At 44.6% G+C, this 21165-nt stretch overlaps 1 protein-coding gene across 1 annotated transcript in view; it reads right to left on the bottom strand.

Moving 5' to 3' along the window:
* The window catches only part of LOC100657900 (zinc finger protein 160-like), a 28042-nt gene extending 10565 nt beyond the window's left edge, over positions 1 to 17477 (bottom strand). Inside the window, exons 1-5 of the mRNA XM_064294212.1 lie at positions 17418 to 17477; positions 13753 to 13935; positions 12678 to 12763; positions 5990 to 6116; positions 5275 to 5370 (exon numbers count right to left, since the gene is read on the bottom strand). Coding sequence (XP_064150282.1) covers positions 5275 to 5370; positions 5990 to 6116; positions 12678 to 12731 — 277 coding nt within the window. The 5' untranslated portion in view covers positions 12732 to 12763; positions 13753 to 13935; positions 17418 to 17477. The remainder of the gene's footprint in view (positions 1 to 5274; positions 5371 to 5989; positions 6117 to 12677; positions 12764 to 13752; positions 13936 to 17417) is intronic.
* Positions 17478 to 21165: the final 3688 nt, after the last annotated feature.

Below are 21165 nucleotides of genomic sequence, written 5' to 3'. Positions count from 1 at the left end.
AGTCGATTCTGACTCATAGCGAAGGGACAGTGTAACTCCTCCTGACCAAGTACAATCTGGACTAGTATTCAGAAAGGCAAGAATGGAGGGTAGGAAGTAATGGGCAATGTCAGAGCAGAGCTTGAGGCCTGGAAATCTATGTGAACATGACCGTGCTAGGGCAGCTAAAATTCTAACTTTGGAAAACAGAAGAACTGACTTAACTCTGTAAAAAAAAAAAAACCCAGTGCCGTCAAGTCGATTCCGACTCATAGCGACCCCATAGGCAGAGTAGAACTGCCCCACAGAATTTCCAAGGAGCGCCTGGCGGATTTGAACTGCTGACTCTTTGGTTAGCAGCCATAACACTTAACTACTACGCCACCAGGGTTTCCAAACTCCGTAACAGGATATAATTAAAGCTGGGATGGTGACACAAACATAAATTTTTTATACAATAACTCTACGTGGAACGTAGACCAAGGCTTATGATAAAAGCCTGTGAGCATCATTCAGCCACAACCCCTGGGATTTTGGACCAGGAGATTTCCATTTGAAAGACAATTATCAGTTGGGTATTGGACACTGATTGAGACTGCCATTGTAATTAAAGGACATAAAATAATCTTGAAAGCTGAACTTCCCAGGATATCTTGGGCAATGCCAGAGAAACGCTCTACTGGGGAGGCAATGCCCAGGAGAATTCCATAGTAAGACAGAAATGGTTTATACAGGAACATGTTACCAGGGAGCCTTTTTTCCCTAGAGGGCCAACTTTGGAATCACCAGAGGAGCTGCCAGACCCTATTTCCACTTGAGTGGTGCCCTATAAACAGCTCTTCACTGACCAAAGAGTTGCATAGTTTATAGACGACAGCTCCAAGGTAAACAGACAGATTCCAGTTTGGAAGGCTGCCACTCTAAAGAAAGTAAAAACTATCAACTCAATGGGCTGAATTGTATGCTGTTTGTCCCTGTATTTGAGTTTTTACTGATACATGGGCAGTGATCAATGGGCTGGCCACAGGGTCAGGCAAGTGGGCAATGGAAAACTGGCCTATTAAAGGGATGCCCGGATGGGACATGGCCCTATGGAGAACTGTGGGAATTTGAGGGGTGCATTAAAGTAGGCCATGTCAATGTCCACCAGAAGAACCCCCTTCCAGGAGCGAAAGTTAACTGAAGCCGGCTAGTCAATACCCTGGTATGTCCACTTGAAGTGACCACCTGGGTCCGTGAGATGAATACAAATGGGTAAGGTGCGACAATGCAGAGATGAACTGAACCTAGATATACTCCTCTTGTACACTCTGAGGCACAAAATGCAAGTCAGAACAGTTCTGTCTGCCAACAAGAGAGACACTGCAGACAGTTATAGTGCAGATTCTCCCTGGGGAAGGGCCTGCACATAGCTGGCAAATCAGGTTGAAGTCCATAGCCTAAGAGACTACAAACAGGCTTTGACAGAACAGACACTTAGTCTGGACTGGGCTTTGCTTACCCAGTGGAAGATGCAAATTTAACAAACTTCAACAAAATCAGAACAGAAAGTTTCTGCATCAATTTAGACTCCCAAGTCATTATTTCTCCAGACTAAGGAACATACTTTTATCCTCAGAGTAACAGTTTGATAGAGAATAGGAATGGGCAGTGGAAATATTGCTGTCTAAAACAGGGGGCAGATAAATACATGAAAGGCTGGCTTACCTGTTGTATGGCTTATATTAACTGTACCCAAAGAATTTTCTCTTTCTCCTTGGCTCCCGAAAGATAACCTCTAAAATCTTGGGACTTCCCCAGTGACTGATATGTCTTTGGTGAGGTTTCCAGACCACACCTATGCTAGGTGTTTATGCAATAAGGTACCTCCTGGGTGGGGGCTGGACAGGCCAGAAAGACTCACCACTTGATATTAGCTGGCCTCAAGGAGTGGAAGGCATAATACAATCAAACATGCCTATATAAGGAAGCTCCAATAAAGGCTCTGGACACGACAGCTCCATGGGCTTTCTGGTCATTTACAGACATCAACCCACACGGGAGGGTAGTGAGTCCTTTCTTTGGGACATGAAAGCTCCATGTTGGGAATCCTCCTAGGCCTCATCCTATTTGTTTCCTTTTTGCTATAATGAAAATCGTAAACACAGCACTGAGTTCTGTGAGTCATTCTAGCAAATTACTGAACCCAACGCAGTGGTAGGAGACAGCAGATCAGAAGTGAGAGTGACCAGGGACCCTTGAGCTTATGGCTGGTAGCCTGTGGGAGCACAGGGAACCCTTGACTCTGTAGCCAGCAGGTCAGAAGTGTCGTGGGGACTCCCAAGCCTGTGGCTAGTGTCTGCCGTCTTGGGCAGACTTGGCAGTCTGGAGGACCATGTCCTTTAACTTGTGAGATCTGGCCTAGCTCTGGGTGGTTAGGGTCAGAGGAAGAACTGCTGCATATGCAGCTGGTGCTGGAACAGAAGTGTAACAGAACTGAATTGGACTGACTTGACCTTGCAGTCTGGTGTGAGAAGTGGGATTTGTTTGAATTCCAATATGAATCTTCACCAGTGTGCTCACACTCAACAGGAAGGGGAAGGGGGAGGCAAGGGAGAATCCCCAGTGGATAGAGCCCTCCCATTTTCTGGTGGAAGTGGGGAAGAGGGGGTGGGTAAGATTTTTCCCCATATCACCTTTTTTTTTTTTTTTCCCTCCATCCCCTCAACTTTCTTTTCTCCTACCTAATGCAACAGTTCCAGGGCAAGTGCTGTAACTGAGTAACGAAAGCAGAGATGATTCGTAAGCAATAAACTATAACGGTGAATGTGGACTGAAAGGAGGCACTTACTAGATTCGTATTGCTGTCAGCACTCTACTCCAGTAGAGTGGCTAAGTGTAACGTCCCTTTCAAAGGTGGAATATTTGTGTGTAAATGGAGAGGAGGAATAGTAGCTGATGGCAAAGGAATGAATACATGGATTACACAATGAGGGAAATCCAAAAATTACATTAACACCTCAAAAGAGACTCAGAGCAATAGATGGTATTGTCTCTTAGCTCAATTATACTAGATGCTTAAAAGGGTGAAGCCATATATTGCTGAAACAACTCCAACTTTTGGAACCTCACAAGATAGAATGAAGTCGGTAATAAATCTCAGTGGCCTCACCCTGGGAGATGTTTTATTCATACGACATGATGGACTGGACTAATTGCGGATCACTGTTCGGGGTTCAAATAAAATTCCAGTATCTTCTGATTCTTATTTTTCAGGTAATGGAATAACACTGGCATTGCTGATGAGATTATAATACTGATAATGTTAGTCGAATGTGTTAGGAAACAGAGTTAAAGCCTCCTCGGGATGTGATATGACTGGCCTAAGGAAGAAGTTGCTCTAGATAACCAAACAGTGGTAAATTAAGGGGGAAAGAGTAATGCTCCAAATGCTGGCATATGAGAACTATGGCCAAAGACCAAGGAGCCTTGCCTGGAAAATGGTTAAAGTGTTAATTGAAAGGCCAGTAGTTCGAACCCACCACTCACTCCATGGGAGAAAGACCTGGTAACGTGCTCCTGTAAAGATTACACCCTAGGAGACCCTACAAGGCAGTTCTACTCTGTCCTATAGAGTCGCTATGAGTCAGAATCAACTCGACAGCAATGGGTTCCTTTTCCCCTCAAAGCCAAGGCACCAAAGAGGCCGCGGGGACTAGAAAACACCTTGTTCTAAGTGTCACACTAAGACTCTGCCTTTGTCTTTCCTTGAGTTTGAGCACCACTGGAGGACGGGAGGATGAACCTTTATACATCTGAAGAAGTGAGTGATATCTGAGGGTGCAGAGGAGGAGAAAAATTCCCTTTGGGAGCTCACAAGAAATCAACTTTTCTTTTCCCAGACCCCCTCCCATTTGGGGAGAATTTCCCAAAGAATATTTAATGGTGTGGCTTCCTCTCTGCCTTACAGCAGACTTCCTTTCATACAGCATTAACGGTATGTTTACAAAAGGGATTGAAACAGAAAACTTGAAACAAGTTAAACAACTTGAAACTAGATAAAAAGTCATTCAGTACGCATACACACGTGCACACGCACATACCCATGTATAAACATGACCTGTTACTTAGAAGTATTAACTCATTAACATTATAGTGTAGGAAAAAAACGTAACGCCAAGAAAAAAAGACATTTGGAGGGTTAAAAAATACAATTTATGCCATCTAACTAGGAAACCCTGGTGGTGTAGTGGTTAAGTGCTACGGCTGCTAACCAACAGGTCGCAGTTCGAATCCACCAGGCGCTCCTTGGAAACTCTACTGGGCAGTTCTACTCTGTCCTATGGGGTCGCTATGAGTCGGAATCGACTCGACGGCACTGGGTTTTTGGTTTAAGAGACAACTATAGATCTCTACTCGTTTGGAGCAAAACAGAAAGAAGGAAACCAAAGACTCAGACAAGAATATAGCCCACAGGACTAACAGCCTATGTGAACCACGGCCTCATCTATCCAGAGACCAGGAGAACTAGACGGCGCCTGGCTTCCAGTACCAAACGTTCTAACCAGGGACACAACAGATGGTCCCAATAGAATGGGAGAAAACTGTAGAACAAAACTCTAATTCTGATTTTTAAAAAAGTCAGAATTACTGGACCAGTAGAGACTACAGGAACCCCCAGACTATCGCCCTGAGAAATTCTTTAAATTCTGTACTGAAACACCCATATTTTTACAGTAACGTGTGCCTTTTATGTTTGTTTGCCAACTGCTCCCTCCCTGGATGAGGTATTTTCATAAGCGCACTATGCTAATTTTTTTTACCAGCACACTTACGAAAATACCTCGCAGGGGAAGGGATCAGTTGGCAAACAACACTGGAAGATGTGCGTTATTTGTGTAAAAATACAGTACAACTAAGTAACAGATTGGCTCATAAAATGAACAATATCATCTGTGAGTCCTGTGCTCCTTTTAAATAAATAAATAAATAATCATCTATATGAGACCAAATGGTCAACATTTACCCTAGAGCACAGATGCGAAGGTCAGGGGACACAGGGAAGCTGGATTAATGGAAGCAGAACAACCAGAATGGAAATATGGAGAATGTTGACACAATGTGGAAAATGTAACCAATGTCACTGAGCAATATATACAGAAATTATTAAATGGGAACCTAATTTACTATGTAAACTTTCACCAAAAAATTAATATTTATTAAAAAAAAAATACAACTTATGAAATGATGGGTCTTTTCATAAGCTCTTATATCTGAGCTCTTACCTCATTCATATTTCAGCACAGTCACACCTACCTGGGTGTTTTGTTATTTTCTCCTTCTCCTCCACAGTCCATGGCTCTGTTCCTTGTTCCAAAACAGAGATTATATTCAGCTCAGGAACTGAGATTCCTATTTAAAAAAAAAGGGGGGGGGGGCATGACGGGCCTTAGCTTTTCCAGAATAATATCCAAGCTGTTAGTTCAGCTAAGAGAGGAGAACATCATAGATGGGTCTAGAAAAATATTTCAAAACCTCACCCACTGACTGCCTCCTTCAGAATGCTTAGGGAATATTTTAAATATGCATATATGTAGCACTCTTCCATGGTGCTGCACATGGCAGTGTTTCATTCTGTTGTACACAGGGTTGCTACGAATTGGAACTGACTCGATGGCACCTAACAACAACAACAACAGCTCTCTTCCAAGAACTACTGAATCAAAACCAAAGGAGAAAAACCAGAGAATTAGGTATTTTAAAAGTTTGCCATTAGGTTTTTTCTTTATTCAAGCTCTGAAATCATCACTGATAATGGGTGAAGCAGGAAGGTCATCTGAACAAAGGGGAAGGTTAAAGTCCAGAAGCCACATTAGGAGGTTTTTCACGTCTGAATCAACTTCAGTCCCTGCCTTATGAACAGGGATGTGAAACTCCAGCAAGGGGGGCAGGAGCTTCCAGGAGACTCACAAGGGAAAACGCCAAGATACACAAAGGAAGATCTCAATTTCTGGAGCGAAATTATCCTCACCCACGGAGACCAGGTTCCTGTAGTTCTCCAACATCACGTCCTTATACAAAGCCCTCTGACCAGTGTCCAGGCATGCCCACTCCTCCTGAGAGAATTCTATGGCCACGTCCCTGAATGTCAACAGCTCCTGTAATGAAAAACACATCTCATCAAGTAGATTTGGAAAGAGTTCATCTTTTCACACAAAATGAGAGGAAGAAAGAGGTATAAGAATAAACGTGAGACATGAATTATTATAAGAATTATTAAACGGAGTCCTTCGGTTCGAGAACAAACGACATTAGACAACAGCCTGAATCCAGGACACAAGACCACATCAGCCAGATACCAACCTAGGTAATGAACTCTCAAAGATTCATCAAAACTAAAAAAGATCTACAACAGGGAACCAGAAAGGTTAATCTGTAAATGACAACAACATCAGAACAATAAAAGAGGGAATAAACAGTGTACACATAGAACTTTCAAATGGAGAGGAAGGCAAGGCAGTACCAAGTTATAAAAGGCTGGTTCAAACTTAGGAAGTATAAGGGTAAATTTCAAGTTAACTAAAAAGAAAGTTAACAAACCTACTCCTCAAAATAAAGAAGAAAAACATAAAGTCTCGGGAAAGATTACAGCCTTAGAAACCCTATATGACTGTTCTACCCTGTCCTATGTGTCACTGAGAATTAGAATAGACTCTACAGCAACGGATTTCAGGTTTTTTTGGTTAAGACCTGGTGGCACAACGGTTAAGCACTCAGCTGCTAGCCAAAAGGTCAGCAGTTCAGACCCACCAGCCACTCTGTGGGAGAAAAGACCTGGCAATCTGCTCCCATAAAGATTTACAGCCTAGAAAACCCTATGGGGAAGTTCTACTCTTGTCATATAGGGACGCTATGAGTCAGAATTGACTCAACAGCACGCAACAACAAGAATTATTCTAAAGGCTTGATGTGTATCGACACATGGAACAACAATAGTCCATTAGAGAGAGATCTATTCCCATCTTACAGAGGCAAAAATTATGTTACAAAGACTAAAAAACTCACCACAGGTCAAACAGTTAATAAATGATAGTGCCAGTACCTGAACACAGGTGGTCAGGCTTTAAAATTGAACCTAAAGAATGAAATAGTTAATAAACAGGTACATTAAGGGTTAAGCATTAAGGGTACGCTGACAGAAGAATCTGAAACAGAAAACTTGGAACAGGACAAAAAGTCTTTAAAATACACACACACAAACACACACGCACACACACATAAACGTGACCTGTTACTTATAGGTAGTTGTATTAACTTATTAACATTAGAGAATAAAAAAACATAACAAGTAAAATAAGACATATTTTCAAGGGTTAAAAAAATACAACTTATGAAATAAGGGGTCTGTTATAAAAGTACAGTCTTACACATACATGCATATAGGCACACACACACACACATTGAAATTAACTGAAATAAAAGTGGTTGTCTGTAAATGACAGTTTCTTTGAACGAACTTTTCATTATCATGTTTACCCATGTGCATTTTAGCATTTTTGGTACAAAGAAAATGTATAAACTGTACTTAATCTAAATTTGTTTGTCTACATCATTCTATACTAGACTCTTAAAAGACCTGTACATCCCCAAACTACAGCCCTAAGATAATATTTAAACCTTAAACCAAAAACATCCCCTAAAGTCTTTTTAAAACCAAACAATGGTTTAGCTTAATAAGTAAAGAATGTCTGCCTTGAGCCCTGAGCTCTTTTAAGATCTATCTACACAGGATCAAACTGACAACGGGTTAGGGGTCCTGCCATTTACCAATGCATGGGACACCTGGTGGGGCCAGGGAAATAGAAAAAAGGAGAAGAGCCAGAACTATTTTACTATTCACAGATAACGTGGCTGCAACCTTGAAGAAGAATGTATTTTAACTATGAAAACTAATAACAATATTCTGAAAACAATCTTTTCTCTTTACTTATAATAAATAATCACGCGCACACGCACACACACGAAAAAGTCTCCGTTTTCATTAGCAAACATACCATGCTACCTATTCACGTTTCCAGACCTATGTGAATAAATTATAAAACTTTACTGAAGGCCATAACGAAGACATGATCAAAGACTGACAAACCTAATTCTTATTGGATTATGTGGTGACATAGAGGCTTCAGTGACTTCAGAAACGCAGGGGCAATTCACACTCAAAGGAAACGTGGCATTTCAATAAAAACCTGCCATGTGTCAAAGAGCCAGTAAAATTGTGAAAAGAAAAAACCAAATGAAGGGGCTTTTCAAACTACATATAAACCTATTATTACATACATTACGTGGAAAAGTCATGGAGCAGTTCTTCTCCATCTCCATAGCAATCATAAGGTTGCTATGAGTCAGAATCAATTCAAAGGCAACAGGTTTGAGTTTTCTTGTGTTTTTTCTTCTCTAATGAGCCCTGGTGACACAGCGGCTAAGCATTCAGCTACTAAGTGAAAGGTTGGCAGTTTGAACCCACCAGCTGCTCCACAGCAGAAAGAAGTGGAGGTCTGCATCTGTAAAGATGACAGCCTTGGAAACCCTATGGGGCAGTCCCACCCTGTCCTATAGGGTTGCTATGAGTCGGAATCTACTTGACAGCAATGGCTTTTTTTTAAGTCTGGAACTTTAAAATTAATAAAATAGCTACAACGAGATATACATGAAAAATATGAAATAAAGAGAGATATAAACATCATTTTATTAAAATAATGAAACATCAAAACTAAATGGAACATAATATTTTATAATCAGGCCAATAGGTAAGGCCTTCCAAAGCAAGGTAAAAAAGCAAAGACAATGAAGGAAAAATGATTTACGCTTCCCTGTAAAAACATTATAAATTAAAATAAATACCAGAGAATATAGTTTTGTGTCCGTAGCGTCAACTCTGACTCATAGCAACTGTACAAGACAGAACTGCCCATAATGTTTCCAAGGCTGTAAATCTTTACAGGAGCAGATCCCCAGGTCTTCTCTCCCATGGAGAGCAGTGGGTTTGAACCGCTGACCTTTTGGTTAGCAGCCGAAAGCTTAACCACTGCATCAATATATACATATACATACAGTGCAGTGGATCACTTTTGTGTGGCCTTTCTCACCATGGTCTTCTAACTCTCACCCAAATGAATGGGCAGGGCTGGGCAGATAGGGTAACTGTGGCCTACCAAGGGGACTGGTCAGTTTTGCCATCCCACTGGGCTTGAAGTGAGCCACCCCAGAGGTGGAAAGGAGACAGTCTCACTACCACCAAGGAAGAATAGCCAGGAGCAGACAGAATGTCCTTTGGACCTGGGATCCCTGTGCTGAGATACAGAGAGAGCTCTTGATAAGCGCTGGCAAAGAAACGACACCAGGAGATGGCATGGTGGGATTCCCAGCCCATGGACCAAGAAAGCTGAGTGCCTTTGGGCAGGAAACTTATGGCAGAGTAGAGTGCCTCTGAGTACTTATGGGCAGGGGCTAAAAGAACTTTGTAACACTTGCCTGAGCAGGGCAGAGCCCGAGGGCCAGAGAGGCATGCCTGTGAGCATGGCCGAGAAGAGGCTGTCCCAATGGAAAAACTGTATCCTGAACCTGAATTGTAACCCGTTACAATCCCTAATAAACCCCATAATCATGGGTATTGGCTGTGAGTTCTGTGAGGCCACTGCAATGAATTATCAAACCCATCAGAGAAGTAGAGAATGCGGTGGGAAGGACAGCTGGCATCAGAATTGGTAAAGATGGCAGAGAGAGGAGGCATGTCTGATCTCTACCTCACAGGAATCAGCCTTGGGCTGTTGATCTTGATTCTCCTTCGTCCTTGTGAAGTTATAGAAGTCAGACACTGCCCCCACGCCATTTTTACAGGTTAACTAGAAAGGCAGCTACTAAACATTCTTTGTAACAGGGAGAAGGCTGTAAATGCCCCATCTGTCTTCATTATGAGAATGCTCTATTGAGAATCTAAAAGAGCAAGTCAGCTCTATACTGGCAGTGCAGTGGTTAAGCGCTCAGCTGCTAAATGAAAGGTTAGTGGTTCGAATCCACCAGTGACTCCAAAAGGAGAAGATGTGGCAATCTGCTTCTGTAAAGATTACAGTCTTGGAAACCCTATGGGGCAATTCTACTATGTCCTATAGGGTCACAGAGTCAGAATCAACTAGACGGCAACAGGTAGTTCTACTTTTATTAACATGAAAACAACTCCAAGACATATGGTGTTTAAATGGTCACAAGTTGAAGGACAACTGTTATGGTTCGAATTGTGTCTCCCAAAAACATGTGTTATAAATCCTAACCCCTATACCTGTGGTTATGATCCCACTGGGGATGAGTTTTCTTTGTCATATTAATAAGACAGTATCATCTTAGGGTATGTCTTAAGTCAATCTCTTTTGAAATACAAAACAGGTTAAACAAGCAAGCAAGCAGAGATGGGGGAAGAGAGATGCCAGGCCACACGAAGATCACCCAAGTGCAGACGCTGAAAAGAGACAAGGATTTTCCTCCAGAGCCCAGAGAGAGAGAAAGTTTTCCCCTAGAGCTGGTGCCCTGAATTGGGACTTCTGGCCTCCTGAACTGTGAGAAAATTAATTTGTTTAAGTCACCCACTTGTGCCATTTCTGCTATAGCAGCACTAGATAACTAAGACAATAACTCGACGTAACAACTCATTCACTGAGGAGTCTTTCTAAAATCGCGTTAACGGTTCATTTTAACAAGGCCTGCACTGACTCCTGCCACAGAGCTGACATAAGTGGTTCCCAGTGGAGGCAGCACGTGATGGTGAAGGACGTGGCGGGGAAGAGTATTTACCCCTTAGTCCCTGTGCTGTGCCACTGTTTGGAGTTTTACCACAAAACAAATATACCCAGCATGTGATGTTTAAAATAAAATAAATTTAATAACAAAGGTGGAACCAGAATTTGGCTCTATCCTCTTTGACGATGAAGTTCTGTTCCTTTAACCAGTTTTACTGAAAATACCTGCTGCGCTGGAGGCCCTGAGGGAACACCACCGTGTCCATGAAATAGATGTGCTGCGCGTGATTTAAATAACCGTCTACTTTCAGGAATTTAGGTTAATTCCCTAGCTTAGAATCAATTATGAAATAAAGCATCTTTTATTACTAATGTCTGTTACTGAACTTTCCATTCCATTCCAAATCATTAGTATTCTAGGACTGCAGTAGAGTGAATTATTCAACACAGCCCTTTTAACCATGCGTGGTCTTGTAACTCCCACACACTGATTGGGTAGGACTAAGCAAATAAAGAGTGTGTGGCCAACCAAGTGGATTGGACAGCCTGCTAAGAATGCAAATAAGATGCATGGAAAACCTGTGGGGGTGGGACCATGCAAATGAGGTGTATGGAACCCTAACAAGGGGATTGGTCAATTTTGCCACCCTACTAGGCTTAAAAAGACAGCCAATCCCACAGCAGAGGGTGGACCTTACTGCCATCAAAAAAGAAGAGACAGTAGTGGAGTACATCCTTTGGACCCATGGTCTCTGCACTGAGAACCTCCTAGACTCAGGAGACAGACAGAACTGTAATACCAGAGGCAGCACAATACAGTAAGAAGCCACAGCAAGCCCGGCAAAGAAATGGCAGCAGCAGAACCAGGGGCCCAGCACAAGAAGGTGCAGTGGGCTTCCCATCCAACGAAGCAAGGCAGCTATAGTGGGAGTGCCGATACATGGAGTGAGAGAGCAGAGCACTTTTTGGCAAGAGGCTTCCTGAAGGAGTGAGATGCCTCTGGGCTCTTACTGGCAGAGCTGAAGATCTCTTGTAACATTTGACCGAGCAGGGCAGAGGACAGGCCCGAGCTGGGAGCAAGGACCAAGAGAGGAGGCCTGTCCTGAAGGGGCTGAGAGGAAACCTGCACAACCAAGAAGAGCTGAGAGAACTGTTGCGCACTGACGAAGAGTGACTTTGCCTACATGCTTCCTGATCCTTATCCCAAGTAGTAACCTGTTACTTCTGCAATAAACCCTGTAACTGTGAGTACAGTTTGTGAGTTCTTTGTAGCCATTGCAAAGAATTATCGAACCCAGCAGTGAAATACAGAGTGCTGTGGGAGGGAAGGCTGGTGTCATAAGTCATAAAAAGGTTGGAGGCTGGAGGTATGTTTGACCTCTACCTCATAAGGATCAGCCTCAGGCTGCTGATTGATGGTAATTCCTCCCCCTAGAGAGGAACCAGTGACACAATGATTCACTTGTTTAGCTCTGAATGCATTTATAATCAGGCAGAGCAGGTTTCCCCTTATCAGTCTCTTTTTCCAGAATTTTCCAGATGCTACTGTACATTAATGGGACATACAAATGTGCAGTTTATTTCAAGTTGGTCCACAGAGAGCTGATACAGCATCCAGATGTGGCCCCTAAACCTTCCCTGCTGCCCACCCTCATTGTCCCCACAGGGCCCATTCCCATCTCCCACCTAGGCCTGGTGTGAAGTCCTTTCCAGAATGCCCCTCAAACAGAGCCACTTCACAAGTTCCATGTTATCGGGTTATACCATGAGATGGAATCTCTGTGAAGGTGAGACGAGATGAGGGAGCCCCTGGTGAGTTCGAGTGAACACGTTGGGCAGGACACATCAGTCACACGAGATGAGCAAATCCTCAGGACAGCATTTCAGGAAGGAGAGGACAGAGCCACCAACCACGAAAATGACTGTTACCTGGCAATGAGCCATTTCGGACACCTCTTTCTTTCTTCTTCCTCCTGGCTTCATTCTCAGGCAAGACTGGTCTTGAGAAGTCAATCCTGAGTGTTGAAAATATGCTGTTAAGTTCTTAGAATCAGCATCTGTGCCATAACCACACACACAGGGAGGACCTCACTTGGGGAAAGGCAGTCCCTGCTGCCCACTGTCCCAGGAGGGACTCAGAGACAATAACCTCCTACACAGAGACCAACGGGTGAGTTTACTGCCCTCCCCACTGGTGAACCTCACACTAAGCTGCAGCAGGGGGATCTGGGATGGACCGGCCCTGACGACACACCCCATGCAGAGGAGAGTTCCCTCACCTCCCGCCAGACTGCAAACTGGTCTCAGTCTTCAGAAAAAAATTGACCCAGAGCCTTAAGCCCAAAGCTAGATGCCGTTTAGAACCAACCAAGCCAATTAAACTTATAGAGGCTGGGCCCTCAACTTAAGAATCTCTGGGGAGGGAGCACATGAGGCGTTAGCAAAATGCCTCGACAATTCAGTGTGGAGCCAGGGCTGAGCCAGCTCAGAGTAGGCAAGCCCAGTACACCTCCCACCTGTGGCTCTACTCTCCCCTTGGGCTGAGCTATCACCTGGATGCAGAGAGTGGAAGGGGCAGGAGCAGAGAGAAACATGCCGAGCAAGCATTAAGGGCTGGGGTGGGCGAGGGTATGGCTGGAATGCTAAATGGGGTTCAGAGAAGGGTCCCTTGAGAACAAAGAGGTGAGGAAGGAAGGGTGTTTGCCACGTGTACATGAGGGACTGGAGAGTTCCAGGCAGAGGGACCACCCATGTGAAGGCTCTGAGACAGTACTGTCCCTGCCCAAGGAAAGATAAGGAGGCCTGAGCAAATGGAGAGGCCAAAAGGAGATGAGGCCACGGAGGCCCTGGGGGAGCAGTTCAGGAAAAGGGGGAGTCTTCAAACCTTTTCTCCTATACCCTAAAAGAACTTTGAAAACCATGTATTCCCCCACGTATCTAATTATTTATCATAATTTAAAACACTTACAAATGATGTAGTATCTTGTACAGTTGAAAAGCTTACCGAGATGTTCACCAGAGCCCCAGGAGGTTCAGGGCCGCCCTTCACAGAGCCATGGACACCTTTAGTGAAACTCAGGAGGTCAGTGTTGCTCGGTTTAAGGTAGAGATGCCTGTGAGAGGCCACAGCAGAGATGTCGAGGAGCTGGCTGGATACATGAGTTTGGAGTTCAGGGGAGAGGTCTGGCTGGAGGTGAAATTGGGAGATGTCAGGGTATTTAAAACCGTGAGATGAGACGACATGGGAAGGCCCTGGGTGTAGACAGAGAAGAAGTACAAGGGCTGCACCCTGGGGCCCTCCCTCCTTCAGAGACCAGGAGAAACCAGAGGAAACTGACACGTGATCAAGAAGAAAAGTGAAAAATGAAAGAAATACACAGACAGGCAGATATTTAAAGAACACGGTGATCTGCTGGAAAGTATGAAAAACGTTTTTCCAAAAAAAAAAAAAAAAAGGTGTGATCAAGTATGCAACACGCTGCTGACCGAATGCGAGTTCAGCTTAGGAAAGAAGCTCTGAGCAAATTTCTTCACTGTGAATAGATGGGCTCCGTTGGAAGAAGGTTCCAAGTCAATTCAGCCCAACTATGGGACAAAGAATTAGATTTGACTTTTGTATCCGGTTTCTGAAAACAGCCCAAGCAATTAAGGTACTCTTTGTAAAAAGCCAAGCAAGTAGTGGCTACACAGACCCCACACCTGGGACATTAACTTCAGGAAAGAAGGGGGCCCGGTGCAGTCACACATATTCGCTGATTAGATCGATCATAACTATGCATGAAGGCTCCTCTAGTCATGCATATTCATTGGGATCCCAATGACTAGGGCACCTTGGAGTACACTCGTTGGGACCTCCTGGATACGTGAGAACTTCCACCCATGGGAGACAGAGCAGCATGTCCCTAGGGACAAGGGAGGCCCCATGCCAGGAACTCTCCCAGACCTTGCCTGACGTGTCTTTTTACTTGTATCCTTTCTGATTATAATACATGAATAGCTGTAACCATAGGTTACAGTCTCCATGAATTTTGTGAGCCATTCTAGAGAATTAACAAACCCACAGCGGCAGTGAGCCAGCAGGGCAAGGCAGAACAGAGTCAATTTGTGTAGGCCCAGATCTGGGTGGCTCATGGTTAAGGAAAGGCTGCATGGGCGGTTGATGAAGGAGGATAGAGTCCTTCTAGCTTGTGACCTTGTCCCATGGGGCTAGAGAGAAAGGGAGAGGGGAATTGCCACAAAAGTGGCTAATGAGGTATAGAGAAGTGGGAAGGTATGGCTTGAATCCATCTTCAAACAGGAATTACATTCATGCTGATCCTTGCCACGCAGTTAGTGATAAAGGCAGGGCTTGCCTACCTTACCCCTTTTTTAGTACAGCAGTTTGCACAGTCCAAGTACCACCCTTCAACATTTGCAGAGAAAGGACAAGCGGGACTTGAAGACAACATCTACTTAGCGGCTTACAGCTCAAAACATTAACAGATCACATAAGGGAAGAAAACTGAATATCAGACTAACTGGTTAATAAGTTTTGACACCCACATCCCTACAAATCACACATTGCAATAGTCTTAAAATTATTTACTGGGTAACAAAGAATGTTTCCAACATAGGAGAAAGAGTAAAAAGCATGCAGACCTCAAATGTGAACCAGAAACAGATATATGAAAAGACAATTTGCAAATTAAAATTTAAAAAATTTAATAATTGTTTTTGGGTAAAATTGAAAAAAAACTAGTATATATATTTAGAAAAGAATGACATGGGCTGATTATGGGATGCCACCAAAGCTTGTTTCAAAAGTTGGTTATTTAGAGAAAAACTAAATTCAATAAATGAAGATTTATCTCAATAAGCTTGAAAAGAAGAATGAATTAAGAGAAGTAAATCCACTAAAAAAAAAAAATCACACTTCTAATCTTCCTTTAAAAAGGCAGCATGTAATAACAGAAAGTCAGTAATTTCTTGCCCCATTTTATCCCTCTACCCACCTGTCCCAGGAAAAGGGTAGATGGTGACCCAAAATGGACTGTGACAAGTCACTGTCCTCTGTCTGTATAGCAGTTGCCATGGAAGTTATCTTCTGATGCAAATAATGATAAAATGTACAAGCCTAATACACAGGAGATTTGCAATTCTCATTCTCACCTGTATGATTTTTTTTTTTAATGTTAAATTAATTATAGAGTATAAAGGCACCAATCAATACATCACAATTTAATCATCTGTACCCCCTCAACTCCCAACTCATCTGGATCTGGGTCCCAATCTTTCTGCACCACTATGTGTTTCCCTCTCTCACTGTCTTTCTTTCCTCTAGCTCTCTCCTCTTTTGATTCTTGTTCCTTTCCCACCTCAGTTTCTGCTCATTTCCTTCTCCATTCTCTCCTTCCCAGCTGCTTCTCACCTTCTCCAACACCTGTTCAGCCCCACTCCTGCAACCTGTTTCACCTCTTGTTACCCTTGCTCTCCCATCTGATTGCCCTCCATCTCCCTATTATTCCTGCTTCTCTCTCCCTCATCTTTGCTCTCCCTCTTCTCTCCCTGTTACACCTCCTCAGCCCCACTCTCTGGCAACCACAGTCCTGTGTTCCCTCCCTACTGTTTGTCTCTCTGATCTCCATGTCCGTTTCACCCCTTGCACCCCTGTCTGTTCCTGCACCAAGTCACTCTGTCTGCCATGGTGCCAACTCTTCCATCTTCTTCCCCCAACTCTCTGTCCGATATGCTCCCCCCCGCCAGCCCCCACCGTCTTACTGCAGACTAAAGGGCCTCTCTCCCTATTTTGCTCCCCTTTTCTCTCTGGAGAGGCCCCGTTTCTCTCTGGAGAGGCCCCTTTTCTCTCGATTTCTCTATTTTCTACTCTGCTGCTCTCTCGGTTTATTCTCTTTCACTCTGATGGTCTCTTTGCAGGCCCCTCTATCCTCTATTTAGCCATTTCTTAATGGCTCTCCCTCAGTCTTCTCTCAGTATTTCTACTTCTCAGTTGCTCCTGTCTCTTTCCCCCATACCCTCGCCCACACGTACACAGAAATCAGATGTCCATTGTCCGGAAAGAGAAGCTTCCAGAGGTGTGGGACTGGGGACAGAAGAACACGGGGTGTCACAGGGCAGACCCAGATCCCCTCTCCCGACACGGGGCGGGGGCGGGGTCAGGGAGTAAGTGGGGACTGCGAAGAGGAGGCCAGGGAAAGACGCGAGGACGGGGTCTCAGGAAAGAGGTGGGTTCTCAGAGTCCCAGGACCAGGGAGAGAACCAGGGCTCTCTATGGAGCAGCGGCGCCGGGGTTACCCTAAAAGGGTGACAGTGGCGGGGGGCAGGGGGAAAGGCCGTGAATCCATCTCGGGGTGAGGACACTTAACCCGGGGCAGGGGGGGCGGGGGTCGAGGAAGAGTTATAGGCAGGAAAACGACGCAGCAGGAGGCGTCTGCACGGCCTGGGGGTAGAAAAGCCGGGGCTGGAACCCGCCTCAGTGCTATACTGCACCGAAACCGACTCGGATGCCCGGCCAGCGGCGGAGCCCGAGGGCCGGAACGTCTCACGGGATTTGTCGGATGTATAACGAAAAGCAGGTGCGGGGATTCTAACGTCCGGAGAGACCCCGAACCTCTAGTGTGGAAGACCGGGGGCCGCGATGCGCAGATTTAAACCAGAAAGACGGAAACTCACCTCACTACGAATTTCGCTCCGCGTAAACCGCTTCCGCGTCTGTAATAAACTGCGCAGGCGCGCGGCGAGAAGCGACGTGGCGACGTGGGGGCGGGGCCTGGGCGGGACGCACAGCCAATGAGAGGGGCCAATAGACGGGCCAAGCAACGGAAAGGTGGGTCGGGGCTGGGGTGGGACTACCTTTCGAGTCCCTCCCAGGATGTTTTCTTACTCTAGGTATGCGAGCAGTTGAATCCTTTGTAGGAGGGTTGTTTTCTGCCTGTTTTAAATTAGTGTATCAGACAGTTTAAGGTAAAAGTTAAAGTTGTGTGGGAAGCATATGTTGGCATCTGCGATGCTTTCCTCATAACAACTTGAAGACAGTTTCAGTCAAAAGCTATTTTTGACTCAGTATAATAACTTAATTGGCCTTTTGTCTCCAGTTTCTGAAAACAGCACTTGAAATGTGCCAGAAAAACAACGGACCTTTATTTTATAAAATAGCTCAGGCAGGGACATCTAGCTCAATTGGCATAACATAGTTGATAAAGAAAATTTCTACATCCTATTTATGTGAGTTGTGTCTGGGGTCTTAAAAGTGTGTGAGCAGCTAAGATACTCCCCTCGTCCCACCCCATCTGGAGCAAGGGAGAATGAAGAAAACCAAAGACACAAGGGAAAAACCACAACTACCACCGCTTCTGTCAGACTGAGTCCAGCACGACTAGATGGTGTCTGGCTACCACCACTCACTGCTCTGATGAGGATCACGATAGAGGCCCAGGACAGAGCTGGAGAAAAATGTAGAACAAAATTTAAACTCACAAAAAAAGATCAGATTTACTGGTCTGACAGATACTGGAGAAACCTGGAGAATATGACTCCCAAATACCATTTTAACTCAGTAGTGAGGTCACTCCTGAGGGTCGCTCTTCAGCCAAAGATTAGACAGGCCCATAAAACAAACAATAATACATGTAGCTCAACCACGTATAATGGGCACACCAGCCCAGGGGCAGGAGGGGACAGGAAAGGTGGACAAATGGAAATGGGGAACCCAAGTTCACATGTGCCGACATGTAAACCTTCATCTAAAGCACAATAAAAAAAAAATGTGTACTAAAAAAAAAGTTAACTGGAGAAAAAAAATAGCCCACTCAATACTTGCTGGGGGCTGTTGAGTTGATTCTGACTCATAGCTATCCCATGTGACAGAGTAGAACTGCCCCCATAGGGTCTGATTGGCTGTAATCTTTACGGAAGCATATATTTCTCCCACGGAGCCACTGGGTGGGTTCAAATCGCCAGCCTTAGAGTTAGCAGCTGAGTGAACACTTAAACATGTAAATGAGTAGGGGCTGCACAGGCCCCACATTGGCAGCAAACTTAAGAAAGAGGGGAGGCATGACGGAATCAATCGTACATATTCATTGATTCATGCATGTGTATTGAGGTCCCAGTCATGCATATACATTGAGTTCTCAATGACTCATAAGGGACCCTGGACCTTGGAGCTCTTTTTTAGGGCTTGCTAGAGTGGCAAGAACATCCACACATGGGAGAGCCACAACCTCTCCCAGACCTTGCTTAATGTGTCTATTCACTTGTATCCTTTCTGGTTATAATAAATGGGTAATAGAAAGTATAGGTAGGCTCCATAAGTTCTGTGAGTCATTCCAGCGGATTATTGAACCCACAAGGAGCAGAGAGAGAAAATGCCATGTGGGTGGCTGGTGTAAGAGATGGAGAAGTGGGAAAGTGGGGATATGAGTTATCTTTGCATTTTGGAAATTAGCCTTATGTTACATGCACTCACCAACTACTTTCTGCTGCTATGATGACAAGCTCAGGATGACAGACAGTGCATGTATGGGAGGAAACCAGCTAGACCCTGAGACACAAAAAGAGACACTGGGGCCCCAGTGATTGATTTTTCCCCATGTAATAGCACTGGAGGAGCTCTGGTGGCACAGTGGTTAAGCTCTCAGCTATAACCAAAGGGTCGGTGGTTCCAATTCACCAGCCGCTCCTTGAGAGAAGGATGTGGCAGTCTGCTTCCATAAAGATTTAGCCTTGGATAGGGCAAGGATGAGAAGGCAGGAGGGGACAGGAAAGATGATAACAGGAACCCAAGGTTGAGAAGGGGGGAGTGTTGACATATCATGGGGGGTGGCAGCCAATGACACAAAACAATGTGTGTATTAATTGTTTAATGAGAAACTAATTTGCTCTGTAAACCCTCATCTAAAATACGATTTTAAAAATTAGCCTTGAAAACCCTATGGGGCCAATCTACTCTGTCTTAAGAGGTCACTATGAGTCAGAATGGACTCAATGGCAATGGGTTTGGTTTTTGGTTTTTTAAGAGCGCTGGGTGATTTTTTAGATCACCAGGCCTTTCTTCCAAGACACCTTTGGGTAGACTAGAATCTCCAACCTTTCAGTTAGCAACCAAGCATGTTAACTGCTTGCACTACACAGGGACCCCAAAATAACCCTTGCACTACCGCTATTTAAATGTTAGAGTAGTTTAGCATAATTATGGAAAGAGACAGGTGTCAACAGAGTTTGTTGTTTATCCTGAGAGTCTAACTAACATTCCAAGTATCACTGTGGTGAAATGAGTTCCTTTATGTGGCCTTTTGTATTGTTCTTTGGAAAAACATTTTTTTTTTAATTTCCCCCCTAATCCCTGAGGAGTTACCTTTGCCCTAGGTTCTACCCCAGAAGTTTTGTTACTTCTGTCCAGGTTAATAGGCATTTCCTGAGTAAGCGGCACACAACTTGGTTTGATACCTTTTTATCTGGTCCTGGGCTGCAGCCTGCCCTATGATTGGTATGCACCTTGGAAGGATTGGTCAATAGTCTGTGAAAATGAAGTGTCTGTAGCCTACTACGCAAATGAAGTGTTGTGGCCTACCGAGCGGGGATTGGTCAGCTCGTGGCCCCCTGCTGGGAGGGGCCGTACATTGACAAGGAGTTATGTACATAAGCAACCACACCCTCAGAGGTTTTTCAGACAGAAAGAAGCAGGAAGAGAAGCAGCAGAAGGAAGAAAGGAGAGAGAAGAAGCAGAGAGAGAGACAAGGCCAGGAACCTCCTACAAGAGCTATAACACAGGTCAAGGGCTGTAACACTGAAGATAGCAAGAGGCCCAGAAGAGGTTCTGCAGCAGAATCAGTGGTGACGGATGCAGGATCAAGAGGAGTCTGTCCTGAGGGGGCCAAACGGAACCTGTCCTGAGGGCACCTAGAGGAGCCTGCCCTCAGGGGCCGAGAGGAGCCTATCCTCAGGGGTCGAGAGGAGCTGAGAGAGCTGTCCTGCACTGAAGAAGGGCAACTTTGCCTACATGCCTTCTGGTGCTAACCTGTAGCCCGTCAGTCCTGATCCTGAGTTGTACCCTGTTACTTCCTTAAGAAACCACTTAACTGTAAGTATGGTCTGTGAGTTCTGTGCCATTGCAATGGATTATTGAACCCAGAAGAGAAATAGAGAATTTCGGAGGTGTGTATATAAGCAGCCAGCCCCATCTGAGGTTTTTTAGACAGGAAAAGAGGCAGCAGGGACAGCTCGTGTCAGAATTGATACAAAGGTTGGAGAGTGGAGATATGTCTGACTTCCATCTCCTGGGAATTAGCTTTGTGCTAATGGTGGTTTGAATTATCCTCAGGTTCTAAAGCTACTATTACTAGTCCCATTTCACAGTCACGGAGTCAGTCTCCTGGGTGTCCCAAATGAGAGAAAAATTACTAATGAAGCAATCCTTAGT

This window comes from Loxodonta africana, chromosome 11 (assembly GCF_030014295.1).
Source record: "Loxodonta africana isolate mLoxAfr1 chromosome 11, mLoxAfr1.hap2, whole genome shotgun sequence".
NCBI lineage: Eukaryota > Metazoa > Chordata > Mammalia > Proboscidea > Elephantidae > Loxodonta > Loxodonta africana.
The sequence above is the reverse complement of the archived record's forward strand: the minus strand, read 5'-3'. Positions and strand labels throughout refer to the sequence as shown.